The following is a 22,602-nucleotide window of genomic DNA, read 5'->3' on the forward strand; positions in this document are numbered from 1 at the left end:
AATTAAATTTGTCTTCCGCATTTAACCCAACCCTCTGAGAGGTGCAGGCGGTTGCTTTAAATCGACATCCACGTCTTCGGCGCCCAGGGAACAATGGATTAACTGGCCTTATGTAGGGTATTGTCTTGCTGAATGTCTCCCAGTGTCTGTTGGAAAGCAAACTGAAGCATGTTTTCCTCTAGGATTTTGCCTGTGTTTAGCTGTATTCTGTTTCTTTTCATCGTAAAAAAAATAACTCCTTAGTCCTTGGCAAGGACAAGTATACCCATGACATGATGCACCCACCCCCATTCTTGAAAATACAAAGAGTGGTACCCAAAGATGTGTTGTGTTGGATTTGCCCCAAACATAACACTTTGTATTCAGGACAAAAAGTTAATTTCTTAACTTTAGTATTGTGGAGTAACTACAATGTTGTTGATCCATCCTCAGTTGTCTCCTATCACAGCCATTAAACTCTAACTGTTTTAAAGTCACCATTGGCCTCCTGGTGAAATCCCTGAGTGTTTTTTCTTTCCTCTACGGCAACTGAGTCAGGAAGGACGCCCGTATCTTTGTAGTGACTGGGTGTATTGATACATCATCCAAAGTGTAATTTAGAACTTCACCATGTTTAAAGGGATATTCAATGTCTTCTGCGAAGGCTTTCCACTAGATGTTGGAACATTGCTGCGGGAACTTGCTTCCATTCAGCCACAAAAGCATTAGTGAGGTTGGGCAATGATGTTGAGCGATTGGGCCTGGCTCTACCAATAGGTGCCCTTTGTGAGGCATTGGAAAACCTCCCTGGTCTTTGTGGTTGAATCTGTGTTTGAAATTAACCGCTCGATTGAGGGACCTTACAGATAATTTTATGTCTGGGGTACAGAGATTATGTAGTCGTTCAAAAATCATGTTAAACCCTTATTGCACAGAGTTTTACTCCTGAATTTATTTAGGCTTGCCATAACAAAGAGGTTGAATACTTATTGACTTAAGACATTTCAGCTTTACTTTATGAATTTGTAAAAATGACTAAAAACATTATTCCGCATTGACATTATGGGTTATTGTGTGTAGGACAATGACACAAAATCTAAATCCATTTTAAATTCAGGCTGTAACACAAAAGGTGGAAAAAGTCAAGGGGTGTGAATACTTTATGAAGGCACTGTACGTACACTACATGGCCAGAAGTATTTGGACACCTGCTTATCGAACATCTCATTCCAAAATCATGGACATTAATATGGAGTTGGTCCCCCCTTTGCCGCTATAACAGCCTCCACTCATCTGGGAAGGCTTTCCACAAGATGTTGGAACATTGCTGTGGGGACTTGCTTCCATTCAACCATAAACGCATTAGTGAGGTTGGGCACTGATGTTGAGCGATTGCACCTAGCTCGCAGTTGGCATTCCAATTCTTTGCCCTATCTTGACATACAGCGGATTCAAATAATCAAAGCTTGATGAGTTGGTTATTTGAATCAGCTGTGTAGTGCTTGTTGGTAAGTGTGGAGAGTTGTTCTTAGAGCATGGTATTGGACCAAATACCAGAGGCTATACATTACTGGTAGCATATTTGAACTAGTGCAACGTTTTTGGTTGAAATAAAGTGAGCAGGCTGAGCATGCATACATGAAATAAATCATACACAAAGCTGCTGAATAAAACATGTATATTGTTAATATACACAACAGAAGTACATACAAAATGGCACAAAAGTATAAAGCTTTAGATACATTTTTTAAATATCCTTTAGTGACAAATGTATTTGAGCAAGTAACAACCCCTTCTTTTCATCTGGTAACAGTTAGAGACTCTCCCTCTAGTTAGGATCTACTGGAAACCTGGCCAGCCAGGACGTCCCATCATACCTCATATCAGCAACCACTCACCCTCCATAGCCACCTAATGACAACATAAGGACACTTTAAGCTTCAGTGTACCAATGAAATATGGGCACCATTGCAGACAAATGATCTCTCCCTGACCCAATAACAAACAAGTAAACATATCTATTAACAGACCCAATTCATAGAACATAGCCCGGCCAATGGATATGATCATGAGAAGGCTTTGGCCCCAAATAATGCCTGTTCTTAACAGTGGAAGTGTTGGAGTAGACATTGTTGCCTGGCTTTCCTCAAATTCTGTCTACGTAGGAAAATGGGAATGTCTGATGTCTATCTATGTGATTAGCCCGGATACAATTATTGTGCCATCAACACTCTGGTGATCAGGCACGTCTCAGTCACACAAAATATTAGCCATGTTATAACAAGTAACATTTCATCGGTCCTCTCTCAAAATGACATAATATGAATGACATTAGGGACATTTCAGTGGTTTTTCTACATATTCAGGTTCTCTTCATTGGATTCAAGTCAGGTGCCATTATTAAGTGGTTAAAGTGTATTGATCCATTTGTACCCATTACCCAATAGGAATGTCCCACATGAACAGAAGGTCACTGGGGAGGAGATATCAGAAAAACTTGATATTATTCATGGGATGCCCTCTGGAGTATTTCTCATTATAAGACACATAGTTGAGTTGATTGATCCCAAAGTCCAGACAACCATGGGAATTAATGGATATCCTTTGGAGTGTCACTGAGTCAAGTGTCACTAACATCAAGTAGGAACTGCAGTATCCTCAGTCTTTGGGGAGAAAGTGAGAGAATAAGAGAATGAGGAGGATTATGGGGAGACACGACAGGATTATGGTTATTAAACCATTAACACTATTGAATACTACAGTAACTATGGCCCCACTCACCTTGTTACACTGTACTAGTTAGTCTCTACTCTCTGGTCTCTCTCACATGTTGAGTAGAGGGATCTGCCACACCATGATGTTGGACACCGTCTCCTCCTGACGAGACTGTTTGGTCTTCCTGTTGACCCTGTGGTGACCCAGCCCCCCTGAAACCACCAGCAGAGAGCTGACGTCCACCTTCTGGACCCTCCTGCTCCTCTGGTGGTGGGCCGGATCATTGACCAGGTCATAGATGGCCCCGTCCTCGAGACCGTGCTCCAGGGAGCCCTGGGACAGAGCCAGGGAGCCACAGGAGGAGGACAGGGAGTCCTGGAGGGCCATGGAGGTGCAGCCTGCCTCCCCTAGCCACACTCCCCGGCCCTGGGTGGGAGCTAGAGTGGGTGTGGAGCCTGGGATTGGAGGTGGGGAGGCCTGGGCCTTCTCCCCGTCCTTAGTGTCTGCTGGCTGGCTAGGTAGGCTGCTGCCTGGGCTGCCTGGGTTGCCAGAGGGCCGGTTGCACACCGCGGCTGCCATGGTGAGGAACTTTACTGGGCCATGGTGGGCGTGGAAGGATACCATGCCCCGTCCTACGACAGCCAAATATCCAGACACACATTACTCCATATACAGTATAAATTTACTGGAAAATACTGTTAGTAACTACATATGTGTTTCAAATTGCCCACTTTTGGCAGTAGCCTCCAGAGACTAAGAATTCCATAGACCAGAGGCACATGGAAACTAGCTTTGAATCATATCAACTAAAAGACAGTATCATTGTGAGAAAGGCGCCACTAAAATATTAAGGCAGCTGGGACCTGAATGATAATCACTGAGGCCCATGTTGTGCTCCAGTTACATTGATAAAGTCCTTAATGCACTTGGTACCCAAATCCCTTCCTTTACCCCAAAACTATGACACCAAATGGATGGTTTGCCATATAATTCCTCATTGGGATTTTTAGATAATCTGGAATAATCTTCAGGGAAGTTGCACCCACCTGTGACCTTGGGGATTCCCTGTAGTCTGGGGACAGAGAGCGCCACTGTCACCCCCAAGTTGGTTCCCACCAGCAGCAGACCATGGCACACCAGCAGACTGCTGACTGAGACCCTCTGGTTCCCTATGGACAGAATAGAACCAACACATCAATACTGATTCTGCAGAGTGTGTGTTAAATTCTGTTGTAGAGAGCAGTTTGGAGCAGTAATCCAGGTGGCTACAGTATTAAACAAAACGTTTTGAACAGAACAAAACGTTTTTTATGAAAAAAAGGTTGATAGTTAATGGTTGACCTTAATGATTTCTGGGGTCAAGCTTAACACAGTAGGAGTAGGGTAGGTATTCACATTCACAGTATGAGATAAGTAGGTATTTACATTCACAGTAGGAGATAAGTAGTTATTTACATTCACAGTATTTACATTCACAGTAGGAGATAAGTAGTTATTTACATTCACAGTAGGAGATAAGTAGGTATTTACATTCAGAAGTCTCCTATAAATGAGAATGAACACAGTTAATGTGCCCCTTCCAGCAAGCCGAGGGACAGTAACAGGGAGGGAGGTATTTCTGCTTAGTGTGTGGGGAGGTTACTACAGCAATAACACTTAACAGCCAATGGTCTCCAGGGCAACCGAAAGAGGAGCAAAAATAATAACAGCTCTTTTTACCAAAAGACCACCATTATAGTCCACTTTGGGTCAAACAAACACAAAAGTGTTATGTAAATCGAGAATGAGTGAACCGTAATGTCGTAATTAAGCAAGCAACTGTGGTTCTATTCAGAAAGCCTGATGCAGGCTGGGACAGGAAGGGCTCTGTGTGTCCGGTCTTCCTCGTCACAAATACATTCAGTATGAAATATCACTTGATACTGTAAACGCAGTAATTGTTACGCTAACAGCACCTTTTAGAGGACGTGATAAATTGTGTTGTCTAGTGAACGTTTAGTGACTTGTGTGGAACTTGGTACTTGTTAACATCATCCTCAATAAGCATTACTATGGCAACAAGCAGCATTGCAAAGAGTGAACAGAAAATGTCCAGAATACCCTTAACATGTTAAATGCCAATAATTGTTAATGCAAATGCATTTTGACAAAATCGTGATAACGGACGGAGTATGGTATGACTGCTTGAGAAAGTCTGTCAAGGCTCCAGTTGTGAGTGGCATTACCCATCATACACTGCAGTAAGAGCTGCGCAGCTAAGTCCTCACCCTCCCATAATCCCCCAGGGCTTTGGCCAAATCAGCCGCTGATCTCTCTGGCCGACCTCTAGCTCCTCCAGAGATCACCCCTCTGAGGAACATCAGTCCTGAGTCTACAGTGCTACTCACCCAGCAGAGAACAGAGCAGCATAACCCATCGCCGCACATGTGCTTGTAATGAGGGCCCCCAGTTACCAGAAACACACACACTGGGGTGCATTTCTCAACATTCTCCTTTCATAATATTTGAAGTTTCCACCCATAGGCCAAACCAAAATAAACCTGAACCAGCATCAACATGGCCCGGGCCTGTTCCAGATCCCACACCAGAGGTCTGCTTTGATCTGCAATTATCCCCCACAACTAGCAAGTTGAATTACAGCAGGGGGTTCAGATAAAAAACATACAACCTACAGTACACTACACTGATATTACACTAGCAGTAGGGTGGGTTAGATATAAAACGCTGATCCTATCTCACTAAGAGATGGTTCATATCAGGCCAAAGTCTGGAACCAGAGACAGAGAGACTACAGTCTCTCTCTGTCTCCAGGCCTCTGTCTCCAGGCCTCTGTCTCCAGGCCTCTGTCTCCAGGCCTCTGTCTCCAGGCCTCTGTCTCCAGGCCTCTGTCTCCAGGCCTCTGTCTCCAGGCCTCTGTCTCCAGGCCTCTGTCTCCAGGCCTCTGTCTCCAGGCTCAACGTGGTGATGAAGCGGCTGGAGGTGTTGTTTCCTGGCTCTGCATGTTTATCCCCATTAGTGTCCACATGGCTGGGTATTTAGGTCAGGCCAGACAAAGCCGCTGATCTGGACACTCCTCTCCTGCACTCACATCTTCTACACTCTTATGTAGAACCTAAAAGGGTTCTTCGGCTGTCCCAATTGGAGAACCATTTGAAGAACCCTTTTTGGTTCCAGGTAGATCGCTTTTGGGTTCCTTTCTACAGAGGGTTCTATATGGAACCCAAAAGGGCTCTGCCTGGAACCAAAAGGGTTATCCTCTGTGGAAAGCCGAAGAACCCTTTTGGAACCCTTTTCTTTTAGAAGAGTGTAGGGCAGTGTTCGCAAACTCCGGTCCTAAAGTACCCCCAACAGTACATATTTTTTTTGTTGTGGCCCCGGACAAGCACACCTGATTCTACTTGGCAACTAATCGTCAAGCCCTTGACAAGTTGAATCAGGTATTTTTGTCCGGGGCTACAACAAAAATGTGTGCTGTTGGGGCCAGGGGTTCTCGAGGACCAGAGTTGGGAAACACTGGTCTAGAGAACATCAAAGACACAGTGTAAGAACAAACTGTATTTGGAGGGTGGTTTTTGGAAGGTTTTCAGAACGTTTTTCAAAATTAAAATCAACTAAACCCAACGCGGTTAAGGGTTAAGGAAGGGCAGAGGAGGTACTGTAAGTAATCACCAAAGCATGTGTTTGAATAATCACTGTGAAATTCAATTGGACATAACTAAAACCGAATTACAGCCAAAGAGACCACAGTTTTGCAAAATATCTGTGAGAAATTCCTCAGTGCAATCAAAGGATTTACAAGGAATCATTCCAACATGAGCTAGCATGAGTAGAAGAACAACCCCACCTTGAACACTGAGGACATTTCACTCTCAATCACTCTCAATTCTATGCCATCAACTGTGAACCCCCTTCGGCAACTGTGAACCCCCTTCGGCAACTGTGAACCCCCTTCGGCAACTGTGAACCCCCGGCAACTGTGCACCCTCCGGCAACTGTGAACCCCGTCTGAACCTGTTTCCTGAGGTCTGCAATAGGGTCTCAGACAAAACTAATTAACACATTCTCACAGCTCTCTGCTGGACTTCTGAAACCCCCTAAATACACAAATAGTATGTAGTTATTCTGTCTGTGTTCCTGTAGTTTGTTGCCACAGTATGTCAGGGTGCATCTGGAGTCACCTCTTTAGCCTGAACAATACTACTCAAGTATCTCAAGAATGTAGCGATGCAGAGAATATAAAGTCACTGCATCCATCACCCTCCACTCCATCACCCTCCACTCCATCACCCTCCACTCTAAACAGGTATTGATCGTCCCATCTTCTTTCAGCCAAACAGCTTGAATGGCACTACAGTCAGCAGGCTCTGCAGAAACAGCACATTCTCTGGCCTAGTCAATCAATCTGACAGCAGCTGCCAACAACTAAATAAGTGCCAAGGTGGAACATTGTGGAAAGCCAAACCCAGGATTGCAGGGGCAAACAATACAACTCCCTCCACGGAGAGAAATCTGAACTTGCCCTGACAAATCACATGCACATGTTTAGCCAGTGCAGGCCGCCAGTGCAGGCCGCCAGTGCAGGCCGCCAGTGCAGGCCGCCAGTGCAGGCCGCCAGTGCAGGCCGCCAGTGCAGGCCGCCAGTGCAGGCCGCCAGTTTAGACCGTGGTTGAAGAGAACCAGGTGAGGGTGATACAGTGGGGGTTGGATCAGTTGAATGGTCCACTGGAAGAGATGATAGAAGGAAAACAGAGTCCCATGACAGAGAGATACTGTAGATAGGACATTAACTCATCGCTGTCATCAGAGGAAGTCAGACCGTAATGTGATGTGCACACAGCCTTGGCCTAGAGGAGGAAGTATTTCAAGTCGCTGGTCCAAGGTCTCTCGTTCAGAGAAACTTCCTCTGTGGTTGATGCCTCTTATTAAGTAAATAAGTCATCCAGACAGGCTTATCATTCACATCTCTGTTAAAAGCCATTCTACAGCACAACCTCAGAACTGGTTGGGCTGAGTTTCTCAGAAGGCTAGGTGTAGGGTAAGTTACTGACTGGACATTCAAAGCATGCTGTGCTGAATGAAAGTGTACTCTTGCTTTTCCACAAACAACCACAAAGTGATCCCTTAGGCAATTTAGTCAAGTCTTGCATAAACCTATTCAAATATTGAAGCACTATTGAATATGCAACTAAAGCATGCATGATGGGACATATGCCAAGATTTAGTAAGGTTTACTGTGCACGAAGCCATGATACAATGGTGTTGCCTGGCGACCCAAACTCATTGCTCTAGCCAAACGCTACGCCCACGGAAGTTATTTTCTTCTCCGCAATGAGTCTGGATCCGAGTAACTCCCCGGCGATTTCTAGAATGAAAATCCATTCTAGACTGTCCGATTGGTCCCATAAACCAATGGGTTGGGCCAGAGCCAGAACACGTGGGTAAAGCAGTGTTTCAAAAATGCTTTATTTGCTGTGATACTCTGATTGGTTAGAGATTATCCAATCGCTGATGACTTTGTTCTGTACAACACCCCTTCATTTTGACATCAACACAAACAACTTAAATGATGGCAGTCTCAGACTGAAGTATGTAGCGAATGATAGATCAGAGGAAGAATTCAGTTTGAGTTGTCAGGCAAATGATGATGTCCCTTGCTGTAATGCAATACATTACATTAGACTGCTTAAATTAGTTATCAAATATTATGGAACTCCCATGTGTTGTTGTACTTTGTTGTGGCTAGTAAGTATTTTATAGGTTTTCTGAAACAAGCCAGATTGCAGGAGGTCTGCAATAGGTCTGCAATAGACACTAAAGACTGCTGAGAAAACTAGTTCACTTAAACACACATTGTCTCACAGCACTCTGTGGGACTTCTGAAACCCTCTAAATACACAAATACTATGTAGTCAGTCTGTCTGTCTGTGTTCCTGTAGTTTGTTCCCACAGTATGTAGGGGTGCATCTGGAGAGAGCAAAGTACCAAACCTTATGGTAATAATGGATGAGACCACTAAAATACTCAACTATGTACACGCAGTCTAGGGCTTATAAACAATGGGTAGAACTCAGATAATGATAGCACTGTTTATTACACTTTTAAAAATGAGACTGTGATGTGTTCCTGTAGGCTAGTCATTACTGGTGACCACAAAACACACACACACACACACAATGTAAAAACAATTACTCCATGGCAGAGTCCAGCTTGAAATAATTCAAATTGAAATCTAAACAGTCGACTGGGCGGTATCTTCAAAATACTGTACAGGGTCAGAGAGGAAAAGTGGACAACTGTAACTAGCTGTATATAAAACCTTCATGACAACATCACAGGACAAACCTCCCAAAACCTTATAACAGTATTCCATTTACTACAGTAGAACTGGTTATAGGAGGCTGCAACTGACAATATACAGGATCAACCCACAAAAGTCTCATTTAAAAGATGGAGCTGTTGTAGTAATATTAAAGACCAGCTACAGATAGAAGAGTGATTTTGACTAATCCTCTAGTCCTTTATAGCTTTACTACCAATGACGTCAAACAGAAGTTGTCACACAGATTGCTTAACATTTTGCCGCGTTCATTTGCTAGTCGGAACGAGAAAAACCCTTAACATTTTCCACATTTTGTTACGTAACAGCCTTATTCTAAAGTGCATTAAATGTTTTTTTTCCCTTCATCAATCGACACACAATACCCCATAATGACAAAGCAAAAACAGCTTTTTCGACATTTTTGCAAATGTATATATATATATAAAAAATAAAAATAACTGGATTATTCAGACCCTTTACTCGGTACTTTGTTGAAGCTTTGGCAGTGATTACAGCCTCTTGTTGGGAAGGATGCTACAAGCTTGGCACACATGTATTTGGGGAGTTTCCCCCATTCTTCTCTGCATATCATTCACCCATTATTCTATGCATATCATCTCAAGCTCTGTCAGGTTGTATGTAGAGCGTTGCTGCACAGCTATTTTCAGTTCTCTCCAGAGATGTTTGATCGGATTCAAGTCAGGGCTCTGGCTGGGCCACTCAAAGACATCCCGAGACTTGTCCCGAAGCCACTCCTGCATTGTCTTGGCTGTGTTGCTTAGGGTCGTTGGCCTGTTGTAAGATGAACCGTCACCCCGGTCTGAGGTCCTGAGCGCTCTGGAGCAGGTTTTCATCAAGGATCTCTCTGTACTTTGCTCCGTTCATCTTTCCCTCGATCCTGACTAGTCTCCCAGTCCCTGCCGATAAAAAACATGCACACAGCATGATGCTGCCACCACAATGCTTCACGGTAGTGATCATGCCAGGTTTCCTCCAGACATGATGCTTGGCATTCAGGCCAGAGAATCTTGTTTCATGGTCAGAGTCCTTTAGGCGCATTTGGAAAACTCCAAGCGAGCTGTCATGTACCTTTTACTGAGGAGTGGCTTCCGTCTGGCCACTCTACCATAAATGCCTTATTGGTTGAGTGCTGTAGAGATGGTTGTCCATCTGGAAGGTTCTCCCATCTCCACAGAGGAACTCTGGAGCTCTGTCAGAGTGACCATCGGGTACTTGGTCACCTCCCTGACCAAGGCCCTTTCCCCCGATTTTAGCCAGGTCTAAAAAGATTTCTTCCATTTTGGAGGCCACTGTGTTCTTGGGGACCTTCAATGCTGCAGACATTTTTTGGATACCCTGCCCCAGATCTGTGCCCCAACACAATCCTGTCTCAGAGCTAATTGGACAATTCCTTTGACCTCATGGCTTGGTTTTTGCTCTGACATGCACTGTCAACTGTGGGACCTTATAGACAGGTGTGTGCCTTTCCAAATGATCTCCAATTAATTGAATTGACCAAAGGTGGACTCCAATCAAGTTGTTGAAACATCTCAAGGATGATCAATGGAAATAGGATGCACCTGAGCTCAATTTTGAGACACATAGCAAAGCGTCTGAATACTTATGTCAATAAGGTATTTCTGTATTTTATTTGCAATAAATTAGCAACATTTTGAAAAAAACTGTTTTCACTGTCATTATGGGGTATTGTGTGTAGATTGATGAGTAAAAAATGTAATTTAATCAATTTTAGAATAAGGCTGTAACGTAACAAAATGTGGGAAAAGTCAAGGGGTCTGAATACTTTCTGAATGCACTGTATCTATGCACACACCGTGACTGTGATCTTATTTCAGATAGTCACTGAGCCAGGCAACCCTTTGATATTTGGAGAAAAACACACTCAAGTACATGACGACCTGATGACTGACTGTCAAATGTGATCCATTTCTACTTTCAGAGGACTGCTCTGTTCTTGCAAAAAAAATGACCTGTTCATTACCAGTCCACCATAAGGATCCAATCAATGACTTTGGAGGACACAAAGAGAACAAAATGACATGGGTACTGGTGGTTTGTGCAAACAGAGTTGAAAAGACTGCGTCTGTATTATAAATCACAGTACTGGAGGACGGAAACAGTGCTGCTGTATACTGATATCCTGAAGGTGAGGCTCACCTTAGTGTGTGGTGGGTGGTGTAGAGTGGGTATTTGTTTAGGATGCTATCATCTACTGTGTTAGAGAAAATGTGTTTTCAGAGCTGGCAAAAATGTCTCTCATACTAGAGTATATTGTGTAAAGCAGTGAACTTGTTCATACCTTGTGTTGACAGTGCTGTAAGATACATACTAGTGTGACAATATAATGATGTCTTACCAGCCAGTGTGTTGTCTACAGGTGTGGTAATGTTATTATGTATCTATACAGCCAATATGTTGTGTACAGGTATGGTAATGTTATCATGTATCTATACAGCCAGTATGTTGTGTACAGGTGTGGTAATGTTATCATGTATCTTACCAGCCAGTATGTTGTGTACAGGTGTGGTAATGTTATCATGTATCTATACAGCCAGTATGTTGTGTACAGGTGTGGTAATGTTATCATGTATCTATACAGCCAGTATGTTGTGTACAGGTGTGGTAATGTTATCATGTATCTTACCAGCCAGTATGTTGTGTACAGGTGTGGTAATGTTATCATGTATCTATACAGCCAGTATGTTGTGTACAGGTGTGGTAATGTTATCATGTATCTATACAGCCAGTGTGTTGTGTACAGGTGTGGTAATGTTATCAGCCAGTATGTTGTGTATCTTATCTATACAGCCAGTATGTTGTGTACAGGTGTGGTAATGTTATCATGTATCTTACCAGCCAGTATGTTGTGTACAGGTGTGGTAATGTTATCATGTATCTTACCAGCCAGTATGTTGTGTACAGGTGTGGTAATGTTATCATGTATCTATACAGCCAGTATGTTGTGTACAGGTGTGGTAATGTTATCATGTATCTATAAAGCCAGTGTGTTGTGTACAGTATGTTGTGTACAGGTGTGGTAATGTTATCATGTAACTTACCAGCCAGTGTGTTGTGTACAGGTGTGGTAATGTTATCATGTATCTTACCAGCCAGTCTGTTGTGTACAGGTGTGGTAATGTTATCATGTATCTATAGCCAGCCAGTATCTTACCAGCCAGTGTGTTGTGTACAGGTGTGGTAATGTTATCATGTATCTATACAGCCAGTGTGTTGTGTACAGGTGTGGTAATGTTATCATGTATCTTACCACCAGCCAGTGCCAGTGTTGTGTACAGGTGTGGTAATGTTATCATGTATCTTACCAGCCAGTGTGTTGTGTACAGGTGTGGTAATGTTATCATGTATCTATACAGCCAGTGTGTTGTGTACAGGTGTGGTAATGTTATCATGTATCTTACCAGCCAGTATGTTGTGTACAGGTGTGGTAATGTTATCATGTATCTTACCAGCCAGTATGTTGTGTACAGGTGTGGTAATGTTATCATGTATCTATACAGCCAGTATGTTGTGTACAGGTGTGGTAATGTTATCATGTATCTTACCAGCCAGTATGTTGTGTACAGGTGTGGTAATGTTATCATGTATCTTACCAGCCAGTATGTTGTGTACAGGTGTAGCGATGTTGATGTCCTGTAGATCCTCCAGCGTCTCCGTGTGGAACAATCTGAGGGTGGACCCAGAGCTGAAGGCTATCCAGATACCCACCCCGGCCACCACCATGTGGGATACCACCATGCCCTCCTCCTGGTGGGCCTCCAGCTGCCTCTGACAGGGGGAGAGAGGGAGACAGGAAGAGGGAATATTATATACTGAATCGCTCAGTTCTTCAATTGCTTTGAGAGTAAACATTAGCATGTACACCACTATGTCTTTAGAGTAGTGGGAAACAAACCCTACTGAGCCACCAATCAGAAACATGTTCTGTAACAATCTCAAATCAAAGGGTTTATCGCAGTGAGCTTATGATCAGGAAATGCCTTTTTACGTGACAGTATATGTACACATCCCTAAGGAGCGGCCATAAGGTACTATACAACGTTCCCAGTGGTTACAGAGGGTGGGGAACAGACAGGAGATCATCTGCACTGTTCGGTCTGAGCTGTGACACACTGACAGTACGCCTGCTAAGAGGCTGAGCGATGTACCGTACATTAACATCCACCTCATTTATGACTCTTATGTAGGGAATCTTTTGAATTATCTACCATGTTACTCCAAGTGTCATAATAGTAAATGTCAGAGAGGTGGAAATAATGTTTTGATTCGCAGGATTGTTGGGCACAATAGCGACATCAGCCTTAGTCAAAACATGAACTCTGAGGAAAGTGGTGTCTGTTTCTCACAGATCCACAGTTTGACTTGCCTCTCCTTTGTTTTCCTTATTACGAAGCCAAATATGACTGAGGGCATTTTAGGTCAACATTCCCTGTCTCTGTTCTAATGGTATCAGTCAGAAAGAATATATATCGTGGATATTGTTGTTTTAAGTCATTTCACTGATTTTCTAAGCCCAGTACATGAGAGTGACTTTTACTACAGGCATCAGCTGTGTGGCATGGGATCTCCCTCCTCAACCCTGTTAATGAAGAGAAACTCTACTTGGCCAAGAAGTCAGTCCATTCATGGCCTCACAGCAGGGTTCCAGTAGTGACAACAACAAGTTCAGGTAGGGTGTGAGTGAACCTATGTAAACTTAAACCTTCCAGGTGACCTTTAACCTTCTCCGACATCTGCCCCATTTTTTTATTTTATTTTTATTTTACCTTTATTTAACTAGGCAAGTCAGTTAAGAACAAATTCTTATTTTCAACGATGGCCTAGGAACAGTGGGTTAACTGCCTTGTTCAGGGGCAGAACGACAGATTTGTACCCTGTCAGCTCGAGGATTAGAACTTGCAACCTTTCGGTTACTAGTTCAACGCTCTAACCACTAGGCTACCCTGCCGCCACTCCTTTCTTTGTTTGTCTCTACATCCCTCCTGCCTCTCAACCCATCTGTCTTCTTCCTCTTCACCTTAGTCTCTCCCACTCTTTCCCTCTGTGGGATACCACCATGCCCTCCTATCCACCACTCTGAATCTCAGTCTTCCATCACATCCCACTAACTATCCACCACTCCAATCTCAAATCTCTATCCACCATTCCCTCTCTATCCAATCAGAAACATGTTCTGTAACAATCACCACTCCCTCTCTATCCACCACTCCCTCTCTATCCACCACTCCCTCTCTATCCACCACTCCCTCTCTCTCCACCACTTTGACTCTCTCCTTTGTTTTCCTCTCCAAATATGACTGAGGGCACAACATTCCCTAACTCATCCACCACTCCCCAGTCTCTTTTATCCACCACTCCCTCTCTCTCTCATCACTCCCTAACTATCCACCACAAGTCCCTCTCTATCCACCACTCTCTCTCCCTCTCCATCACTCCCTCTCTATCCACCACTTTGTACCCTGTCTCTTGCATCCACCACTCCCACTCTATCCACCACTCCCTCTCTACATCCACCACTCACCCATCTGTCTTCTCTCTCCATCACTCCCTAACTATCCACCACTCCCTCTCTATCCACCACTCCCTCTCTATCCACCACTCCCTCTCTATCCACCACTCCTCTCCCACCATCCACCACCACTCCCTCTCTCTCCACCACTCCCTCTCTCTCCACCACTCCCTCTCTCTCCACCACTCCCTCTCTCTAACTCCACCACTCCCTCTCTATCCACCACTCCCTCTCTCTCCATCACTCCCTCTCTATCCATCCACCACTCCCTCTCTCTCCATCACTCCCTCTCTATCCACCACTCTCTCTCTCTCTCCATCACTCCCCTCTCTATCCACCACTCCCTCTCTATCCACCACTCTCTCTCTCTCTCCATCACTCCATCTCTATCCACCACTCCATCTCTATCCACCACTCTCTCACTCTCTATCCACCACTCTCTCTCTCCCTCCATCACCACTCCCTCTCTCTCCATCACTCCCTCTATCCACCACTCTCTCTCTCCATCACTCCCTCTCTATCCACCACTCTCTCTCTCTCTCCATCACTCCATCTCTATCCACCACTCCATCTCTATCCACCACTCTTTCTCTCTCTCCATCACTCTTTCTCTCTCCACCACTCTCTCTCTATCCACCACTCCCTCTCTATCCACCACTCTCTCTCTACCACTCTTTCTCTCTCTTCATCACTCCCTCTCTATCCACCACTCTTTCTCTCTCTTCATCACTCCCTCTCTATCCACCACTCTCTCTCTCTCCACCACTCTATCCACCACTCTTCTCTCTCCATCACTCCCTCTCTATCCACCACTCTTTCTCTCTCTCTCCATCACTCCCTCTCTACCCACCACTCTTTCTCTCTACCCACCACTCTTTCTCTCTCTCCAACACTCCCTCTCTACCCACCACTCTTTCTCTCTCTCCAACACTCTTTTACCATGTAGTTTCCAGGGTGTAAGCCTTGGGGAAAGACATGCAGTTAGTCCCGTAATGAGCTTAATGATGCTAACGGGATTATGAGTCACTGCATGCTGGAGGGAAAGCGGAGTGTCGCTATTCCAGGACGGGCAGCAGGTGCTGGTGAACCGGACTGTGGTGGGACAGACAGGGATCCCCACAAACGCTCTGGGCCTGGGGAGAGGGAGCAAGGGGGACAAGGAGCAAGAGAGACCCCTCGCAGGTTCCACTATACCTCTCTAACATAATTAACAGGAGCCAAGCCAAGTGCAGGTGACATCACAGATATTGGGCCAAACACAATTAGTAACCTGGAAACACAGAAAACTCAACCTCGTCTCAGAGCATTTCGTATTATTCTGTATTTATACTGAACAAAAATATAAACGCAACATGCAACAATTTCTAAGTTTTTACTGAGTCACAGTTCAAATAAGGACATAACACACTTGGCAGCCAGGACCACCCACTGGGGAGCCAGGCCCAGCCACTGGGGAGCCAGGCCCAGCCAATCAGAATGAGTTTTCCCCCACAAAAGGGCTTTATTACAGACAGGAATACTTCTCAGCCCCCCCCCCCGCCCCCCACTGCTGCCTTCATACCGCTCTGGAAGGAGACGCATTCTGTCTCCTAGGTACGTTGGTGCGAAAAGTGCAAATCAGTCCCAGAACAACAGCAAAGGACCTTGTGAGGATGCTGGAGGAAACGGGTACAAAAGTTTCTATATCCACAGTAAAACGAGTCTTATATCGACACAACCTGAAAGACCGCTCAGCAAGGAAGAAGACACTACTCCAAAACTGCCATAAAAAAAGCCAGACTACGGTTTGCAACTGCACATGGGGACAAACATCGTACTTTTTGGAGAAATGTCCTCTGGTCTGATGAAACAAAAATAGAACTGTTTGGCCATAATGACCATCATTATGTTTGGAGGAAAAAGGGGGAGGCTTGCAGGCTGAAGAACACCGTTTCCAACTGTGAATAACGGGGTGGTAGCATCATGTTGTGGGGGTGCTTCGCTGCAGGAGGGACTGGTGCACTTCACAAAATAGATGGCATCATGAGATAGGAAAATTATGTGGATATATTGAAGCAACATCTCAAGACATCAGTCAGGAAGTTAAAGCTTGGTTGCAAATGTTTCTTCCAAATGGACAATGACCCCAAGCATACTTCCAAAGTTGTGGCAAAATAGCTTAAGGACAACAAAGTCAAGGTATTGAAGTGGCCATCACAAAGCCCTGACCTCAATCCTATAGAAAAGTTGTTGGCAGAACTGAAAAAGCGTGTGTGAGCAAGGAGGCCTATAAACCTGACTCAGTTACACCAGCTCTGTCAGAAGAAATGGGCCAAAATTCACCCAACTTATTGTGGGAAGTTTGATGAAGGCTACCCAAAATGTTTAACCCAAGTTAAACAATTTAAAGGCAATGCTACCAAATTCTAATTGAGTGTATGTAAACTTCTGACCCACTGGGAATGTGTTGAAAGAAAGAAAAGCTGAAATAAATCATTCTCTCTACTATTATTCTGACATTTCACATTCTTAAAATAAAGTGGTGATCCAGCTTTTATTTCTCCTAAGACAGGACATTTTTACAAGGATTAAATGTCAGGAATTGTGAAAAACTGAGTTTAAATGTATTTGGCTAAGGTGTATGTTAACTTTCGACTTCAACAGTAGTATGATTTGTTATGTTTCGTATGGTATGTATTAATTTGTGGATGTCCATCACCCATTTCGTATGATATTTTACGCATATGATACAAATTTGAAAAACGTTCTATATGTTACGAATTTGCAAAACATATGATATGTTATGAATTCTAGCTAGGTGGCTAACGTTAGATAGCTGGCTAACGTTAGATAGCTGGCTAACGTTAGCTAGGCTAGGGGTTAGGGTTAAGTTTAGGAGTTAGGTTAAAGGGTTAAGGTTAGGGCATGGTTAGCTAACATGCTAAGTAGTTGAGAAGTTGCTAATTAGCTAAAATGCTGAAGTTGTCCGTGATGAGGTTTGAACTCGCAGCCTTTGGGTTGCTAAATGTTTGCGTTATACGCCCACCCATCCACCCAAACACCCAACTTTTGTTTTTTGCCTTAAGTAACCATCCGTCTTCTGTAACCATAACAAATATAACATATCATACTAATTTGAGAGTCCCGAATTTAGATTTACTATGTTACGTCTAGTCTATGAGACCAGGCTGGATAACGAGACATACTAGTCACCCTGCAATGTTCTACCTTCTACATTGTAATGTCTCATCCAGCGGTTCCCAAACTAGGGGTCGCAACCCCATGTGGAGTCGGCAGAGAATTTCCAAAAACATGGTCAAAAATATATCTAATATCATCTTTCTCTCTCAAAATCATTGTAATGTATCCTTTAAAATCTAAATTAAAATGATACAAATCATCTAAAACTAAAATTCAACCAGAGAGTGCCCTTAGATCGTGGGAAAAGGCCGCACTTGACCGTTGCACTTGAATCGTTCCTACGGTGAATGGCTGAGCCCGCTACGCTATGAAGCCACACACTATTGAAGACTGATATTACCGGCTGCAGTTGATATGGTGAAAACAATGTGTGGGGAGGCAGAGGCACAGAAACTCACATCAATACCTTTGACAGATAACACTGAAACTAAGAATTGATGCTGTAGCTTGCAATAAAAGAGGAAACGACTGAACGACTCAAAAACTCTTCACCTTATTCTCTCCATATGGAAGATGGCTGTGAGGGCCGAAGTGCATTGACTTTAGTTCGCTACATGTCGGGGGATGCTATTCACGAGGACATATTGTTCGGTCTCGCGATTCCCGAGCATGAAACGGCACAAGGGATGTTCAGTGTGCTTTGTCGCTCTATTGACAAAAAACAGATTCTATGGCATCAAGTGGTGGGCTTTTGCACAGATGGGGCTCCATCTATCACAGGACGGTGGGACTCTGCACTGAATGTGTCTCCCTCTGACATATAGATGCGTTGTATGATACACCCACTGACCTATAATTGATACACAGAGCAACTGGCAGCAAAAGAGCTGAGAGCAGAACTCTGAGATATGCAGCAGGTAACTTTGATTGTAAACTACATCACACACGCCGGTTTGCAAAAATACAGTGCATTTGGAAAGTATCCAGACCCTTTTGACTTTTTCACATTTTGTTACGTTAGACTTATTCTAAAATGTATTAAATAAAATACAATTCTCATTAATCTACACACACAACAAACCATAATGACAAAGTAAAAACAGGTATTTAGAAATACATAAGTATTCAGACCTTTTGCCATGACACTCACAATTGAGCTCAAGTGCATCCTGTTTCCATTGATCATCCTTGAGATGATGGAGTCCACCTGTGGCAAATTCATGGACATTATTTGGAGAGGCACACACCTGTCTATATAAAGGTCCCACAGTTGACAATGCATGTCAGAGCAAAAACCAAGTCATGAGGTCGAAGGAATTGGCCGTTGAGCTCCGAGACAGAATTCTGTCGAAACACAGATCTGGGGAAGGGTACCAAAAAATGTCTGCATCATTCTTAAATGGAAGAAGTTTGGAACCATCAAGACTCTTCCTAGAGCTGGCAGCCCGGCCAAACTGAGCAATCAGAGAAGGGCCTTGTTTAGGGAGTTCCTCTGAGGGCCTCCCAAGTGGCACAGTGGTTTAAGGCACTTGCTAGAGGCGTCACTACAGATCTTGGTTCAATTCCAGGCTGTATCACAACCGGCTGTGATTGGGAGTCCCATAGGGCGGTGCACAATTGGCCCAGTGTCGTGCCGGTAAGGGCTTGGCCGTCATTGTAAGAACTTGTTCTTACCTGACTTGCCTAGTCAAATAAAAGGTTAAATAAATGTAAACAGTAAGTGGGAGAACCATCTCTGCAGCACTCCACCATCAGGCCTTTATGGTAGAGTGGCCAGGCAGAAGCCACTCCTCAGTTAAAGGCACATGACTGCCCGTTTGGAGACCAAGATAAACATGATTCTCTAATGAAACCAAGACTGAACTCTTTGGCCTGAATCCCTACGGTGAAGCGTGGTGGTGGGGGTGTTTTTTAGAGGCAGGTAATGGGAGACTAATCAGGATCGAGGAAAAGAATAACAGTGCAAAGTACAGAGAGATCCTTGATGAAAACCTGCTCAGGATCTCAGGATCTTGTCCAACAGGACAACGACCCTAAGCACACAGCCAAGACAACACAGGAGTGGCTCTGAATGTCCTTGAATTGCCCAGCAGGAGCAGACTTGAACCTGATCTAACATCTCTGGAGAGACCTGAAAATAGCTGTGCAGCGACGCTCCCTATTCAACCTGACAGAGCTTGAGAGGATCTGCAGAGAAGAATGGGAGAAACTCCCCAAATACAGGTGTGCCAAGCTTGTAGCGTCATACCCAAGAAGACTTGAGGCTGTAATCACTGCCAAAGGTGCTTCAACAAAGTACTGAGTAAAGGGTATGAATACTTACAGTATGTAAATATGATATGTTTTTCATTTTTAGTACATTTTCAAAAATGTCTAAAAACCTGTTTTAGCTTTGTCGTTATGGGATATTGTGTGTAGATTGATGAGGGGAAAAACAATTGAATCCATTTTAGAATAGGCCTGTAACGTAACAAAATGTGGAAAAAGTCAAGGGGTCTGAATACTTTTCGAATGCAATGTAGGTAGAGATATGGGATCAGAGCATGACAATGTTCTATTTCACACGAGGCTTGGTGGTTAGAGGGGAAGTGTCGGAAAGATTATTCAAATTGAGAGAGGAACTGTTGTCATTCCCAATGGATATAAAAAACACTGACTCTGTTGACTTTCTGTGTAATGAAAAACAAGTGTCTCCTTGCCTATGTAACAGACATATTTGGGAAACTGAACAAACTGAACGCAAGTGTGCAGGGGAAAAACCAACAAATTCTATAGATGAGTGATCGAATCAGCTAAATCCGTTTGACTGTGAAATTGGCCATTTATAAGATATTATAGATGGGAAGGATACAGTACCTCTGGCGTGTGTGTGTGTGTGTGTGTGTGTGTGTGTGTGTGTGTGTGTGTGTGTGTGTGTGTGTGTGTGTGTGTGTGTGTGTGTGTGTGTGTGTGTGTGTGTGTGTGTGTGTGTGTGTGTGTGTGTGTGTATATATATATTCATGGGACCCATCTTCCAGATCAAAGGTTATGAGACAAAGAGGGGGGCAGGGATCCATACAGTAAGTGGGATAAAGAGATGAGCTAGAGATGGGTTAGATACCTCCACAGTGTGTGTGGTAGTGCTGATGATGAAGACTTGTCCTCCAGAGGAAGCCCAGACATGTTCCTCCACAGCTAGCATGGCCTTCACTGGCAGAACCCCCAGCTTCAGCACCTTAGGAGAGTCTGGATTCCACGAGCCATCTGAAACACAAGCATACGCATACATTTCATACACATCTACTACAAGCGCTATACAGTGGCAGATCACTACGAATCTGGAAGAACCAAAAACTAAAGTGAATCAACTATCACTATGCAAGAATATTAATGTATTTGTTAGATATGGTCATTCAGATTATGCATGCATTAGCTGCAGAAAACCCCTCTAAAATGTCTTCTGCATTTCTGATCCTCATAACAATGCTGGAGAGACCATTGATGATTTCAGAGGTTTCACAATTAATATAGATGGACTGAGAGTCGTTAGTCGTCTGTAGAGCCAACCCACACACCTCCTACATACTGCTGCCTGCTTACTGCTACAGAGCCCAGGAGACACCTCTATAAACCCAACACTGGGTACTGAACAACCCACACTGGGTACATTATAAATACAGCCAACACATTTCTCTGCAACGTTCATCTTTCTCCCTAAGTTTAGAACCCGATTGCAACAGATCAAGAACATGTAACCGATGTGAAATGGCTAGCTAGTTAGCGGGGTGCGTGCTAATAGCGTTTCAATCGGTGACGTCACTCGCTCTGGGACCTTAAAGTAGTTGTTCCCCTTGCTCTGCAAGGGAGGGGGCTTTTGTGGAGCGATGGGTAACGATGCTTTGTGGGAGGCAGTTGTAGATCTGTGCAGAGGGTCCCTGGTTCGAGGCGAGGAGAGGGACAGAAGCTATACTGTTAGAAACACATAAGTGTAGGGAGAAATTGTAGGATTAAATCCTTAAACTATATTCAAGGAGCTCTGAAGTACTCTGAATAAGGAGTTAATTTCCTCCAGAGCCAATCTACTACAGGAGACATCAGAGGACTCACCAATTGTGTTTGTTTAAGGGAACTGACAAAGGCAGCTATTGAAAGGTGCGGAGCCATACAGGGAGGAGTGGAGAGACTGATTCTGGGGTATAGTAATTACTAGGGAAGTAAAGGGCTAGGGTGGATTAAAGAGGGAAGTAAGGGGCTAGGGTGGATTAAAGAGGGAAGTAAGGGGCTAGGGTGGATTAAAGAGGGAAGTAAGGGGCTAGGGTGGATTAAAGAGGGAAGTAAGGGGCTAGGGTGGATTAAAGAGGGAAGTAAGGGGCTAGGGTGGATTAAAGAGGGAAGTAAGGGGCTAGGGTGGATTAAAGAGGGAAGTAAGGGGCTAGGGTGGATTAAAGAGGGAAGTAAGGGACTAGGGTGGATTAAAGAGGGAAGTAAGGGACTAGGGTGGATTAAAGAGGGAAGTAAGGGGCTAGGGTGGATTAAAGAGGGAAGTAAGGGGCTAGGATTAAAGAGGGAAGTAATCCCTGGGACTAGGGACAGAGAGCAATGGATTAAAGAGGACTAAAACTACGTGTTTAAACATCCTTCTCCCTCCCAGCCAGCCTAAATCTTCCTCTCCTCGGCAGCGTGTCAACAAAACCAATTCTTTCACATTCCATTATGTCAATGTGACTTCTTAGGATTAAAGAGGGAAGTGAGGGACTAGGGTGGATTAAAGAGGGAAGTAAGGGGCTAGGGTGGATTAAAGAGGGAAGTACTAGGGACTAGGGTGGATTAAAGAGGGAAGTGAGGGACTATGGGATGGATTAAAGAGGAATAGAAGTAAGGGGCTAGGGTGGATTAAAGAGGGAAGTGGCTGGGGGTTCAGGGACTAGGGGCTGGATTAAAG

The 22,602-nt window shown here is 44.1% G+C and overlaps 1 protein-coding gene across 1 annotated transcript in view; it reads right to left on the bottom strand.

Moving 5' to 3' along the window:
* Positions 1 to 1,640: 1,640 nt before the first annotated feature.
* arhgef10 (Rho guanine nucleotide exchange factor (GEF) 10) overlaps positions 1,641 to 22,602 on the bottom strand; it is an 83,999-nt gene continuing 63,037 nt past the window's right edge. Inside the window, exons 25-29 of the mRNA XM_064928466.1 lie at positions 20,782 to 20,924; positions 12,646 to 12,820; positions 3,741 to 3,863; positions 2,761 to 3,326; positions 1,641 to 2,642 (exon numbers count right to left, since the gene is read on the bottom strand). Of these exons, the coding sequence (XP_064784538.1) occupies positions 2,803 to 3,326; positions 3,741 to 3,863; positions 12,646 to 12,820; positions 20,782 to 20,924 (965 nt within the window). The 3' untranslated portion in view covers positions 1,641 to 2,642; positions 2,761 to 2,802. The remainder of the gene's footprint in view (positions 2,643 to 2,760; positions 3,327 to 3,740; positions 3,864 to 12,645; positions 12,821 to 20,781; positions 20,925 to 22,602) is intronic.

Source organism: Oncorhynchus masou, chromosome 21 (assembly GCF_036934945.1).
Source record: "Oncorhynchus masou masou isolate Uvic2021 chromosome 21, UVic_Omas_1.1, whole genome shotgun sequence".
In the NCBI taxonomy this organism is placed as follows: Eukaryota; Metazoa; Chordata; class Actinopteri; order Salmoniformes; family Salmonidae; genus Oncorhynchus; species Oncorhynchus masou.